The sequence below is a fragment of the Daktulosphaira vitifoliae genome, unplaced genomic scaffold (assembly GCF_025091365.1).
Source record: "Daktulosphaira vitifoliae isolate Bord-2020 unplaced genomic scaffold, ASM2509136v1 Scaffold_3, whole genome shotgun sequence".
Classification (NCBI taxonomy): Eukaryota; Metazoa; Arthropoda; class Insecta; order Hemiptera; family Phylloxeridae; genus Daktulosphaira; species Daktulosphaira vitifoliae.
In genome coordinates, this window is record NW_026099574.1 from 41,954,009 (window position 1) to 41,957,200 (window position 3,192).

Consider the following 3,192-nt stretch of genomic DNA (forward strand, 5'->3'; position numbering starts at 1 on the left):
AAAAAAAAAAAAAAAAAAAAAAAAAAAAAACGCATCTTAGTAAAACCAATACCTTCTCAGCTTCGCATCGAAGCTAAAAATTGTGTATATGTATTAATATAGTATGTGTCAGTGATAATGATGATAACATTGTTACTTCAAAAAAGTTTACTTAATTCTACCAAATGAAATCTTTTAATCTTTGATTAAGTATACATATAACTACTATCTCAGAATATGAAAAAATCAAAACAAGAAACAATATAGAATTTCAAATTATCACTAATAATTTAACACATGGCATATGAGAAGAATTAAGATTTTGATTGTATATTTTTCGCAAAATATATATAAATAATTTTATTTAATTATTAATTTTTTTTTCATTTAATAATCTCCCCAGAGAGAGGAAAAAATTGTGTCTGTATAATTTCTCAATTTTCTCATATGTGTATAGTATGAGTTAAATTGAGGACATAGAGGAGAAATTAAAAGAAATTTTTGGGGATAATACTAATTCAGAATTAGACACATTTGTTTTTGACATAATATTTTCTGACCAGGTACTCATTAATATTTTAGACGATGGAATATCACAATTGACTGACCTATTTATTGAACTGACCACAAAAACAAAAAACCATTTACACATTTTTAAAAGATCAAAGTTTTAATTTTATTTATATACTATTTTATAATTATTCAAAAAATTTTTTTATTAATATCTATCTATATATTTATTTAATAATAATAATAATAAAAAAGTTCAATAATTTAAATAAAAATAAATTTTGACCTTCTAAGATATTAATTTGATTACTTAATTATTATAAATATTAATGAAATTCAAAAATTTAAATTAAAGAAAATTAGTGATATATATTCATTGAAAAAAGATGACCTTATAAATTTGTGTAAAAGTAATAATGTGTTTTTATATACTTTGCTTGTTCTATATGGATAAAATCCTCCTTGGTTATTAAGTGTGATAGAACTCATGATTGAGCTAATGTTTAAAATAACAGCACTAGACTTTCCAACTGAGTTGCTATTTGTTTTTGATGCAGTTTTTAGAAGTGGGACAAAAGCCTAGAAGTAAAATGTGTAAATAAATTATTTAATATATATCAGGTATATTTCTAATATATAGTATTACTTGTGTGAGCATGATAGGACCAATAGTGTTGACTTTAAAATGATTTAATAAATCTTCAGATTTTACTAAACCAATTCTTGTGAATTTAGATGATATGCCAGCATTATTAATTAGAACATTCAAACCTTTATCTTTGACAACATTTGATACTTGTGACGCCAAATTAAAAAATGATCCATGGTCAATTAAATCTGATATTTAAACAAAATTATTAATACAATTCCTAAGATATTTTTAAATTTTTGATGCAGATTAAGATACATAATACTCTCTCAAGTACGCCTATTTCTATCGTTTATTAATATATACCATTTAACATTATATAGAGTGTTAAGTAAGGATACGGATTTCTATTGTTCTCATTGTTTGCAATTGATCTGTTACATTACTTATAGTACACCTGTATACACTTAGTTTAACCCATCAACGCCGAGAATTATTTTTTTTCAAACTTTCTATTTTTTTACTAAAAACAGATTAATGTACAACACAAAAATAAAAAAAAATTATTTTTAAATTTTTTGAAAATACAATTTCTGAGATATTGAGTGTCACCATATGGGTACACTTGGCTTTTACCTATTAAATTATTATTCTAAGAACGCGCGATAAAAATAGCAATACGAATGTCACCATATGGGGACGCCAGGCGTTGATGGGTTAAGAGAATAAGTTTTTCTTACAAATTATGAAACAGTGATTATTTTATAAAAGCTGTATCACACGCCTAGATCACAACTACAACATTCAAGAAAATTTTAATTTTAAAAAATATCCAGTAAAATTTCTAGTTAACTTTTTTCATATTTCAGGAAACTTTCTTTTAAGTTGACAGTTTTGATCAAGGGTTTGTGATATATCAATCTTAGTAACTTTTCAGGAAGAAAGCATAATTTCAATAGTGTCTTATGGAAATAAATATTTTTAAACGGCAATAAGCAAAATTTCTCAATAAAATCTTAATAAGCAGTAGTATTGTCTTATTGATTTTTGAACCAGTATTTCGGAAGTTATTAAGATTATAAAGTATTGACTAGAGATGAGCAGTGGGAGCTACTATTGCTATCACTAGTTATTTCCTGGTCGTACTTTTCAACCCGCCGGGTATAAAAGTGAGAATAACTTCCAAAATACATTAAATTAAAAGAAACTAATAAAAAAATGATTATTATTTTTAATTTTCGATTAATTAAGTGTTAAAGGAATCACTCTGTATATATATTTAGATACCATAAATGTAGGACAATATTTTCGATCCTGACAATAATTAAATTTAGTATGAATTGATATTCAACAATTTAATATTGTAATTTTTATACAGAAATTATAAAAAATTAAAAAGTAGTTGTATATTTCGTTACTTATACGGCAAGTGTGTATAAAAAAACCCAACACAGCACAGGGGGGTCGCGGCACAGTGGTGACGTGACATATTTGGATCAAGTATAATGATATCTGACAGTGATTAAAATCACTATCATAAAAAACGCTTCGATGCAAATCTTTAGATAGTGTTTAATTTTAAAAAATAGGTGGATTATTCAAAAAGCAACATGATCTGCTGGTTCGTTATTAATATCCTGATTCAGATAAAGTATATCGAATGAAAGAGGGATTATTAAAAAATATTATTTCTCATAAAAAAATTATGTTGATCCATACACTTTTCAATATGTTATAGCATTATAAAGTTAAAAATAAAAAAATAAAATCGAGAATTTTCACACAATAATAGCATTTGGTAGCCATTTTCACCCTGAAGATAAAATAAAGTCCGATATTTTTTTTTTTCACGATAAAGTATATTACATTAGCTTTAATTTAAGATATATATAAAAGTGTCAGACCTTCCGGAACACTTTCAAAAGTTAAGTTGAAAAAATTAATTTTTTGTAAAAAAGTTGTCATTTTAAATCCCCCCCTGTGGGCAGGTAAAAAGTCAGATTTATAAAAAAATATACCAAATGATAGGTAATGACATCATGCATCTATAAAAAAAAGAATTATATTGATATGTTTATTTTTAAAAAAGTTACGGCAGTTTTTAGTAAAAAATA

The 3,192-nt window shown here is 24.8% G+C and overlaps 1 protein-coding gene across 1 annotated transcript in view; it reads right to left on the reverse strand.

Moving 5' to 3' along the window:
- Positions 1-3,192, reverse strand: part of LOC126903042 (C-factor) — a 10,106-nt gene that overhangs the window by 1,431 nt on the left and 5,483 nt on the right. Inside the window, exons 3-4 of the mRNA XM_050680956.1 lie at positions 1,136-1,326; positions 922-1,068 (exon numbers count right to left, since the gene is read on the reverse strand). Coding sequence (XP_050536913.1) covers positions 922-1,068; positions 1,136-1,326 — 338 coding nt within the window. The remainder of the gene's footprint in view (positions 1-921; positions 1,069-1,135; positions 1,327-3,192) is intronic.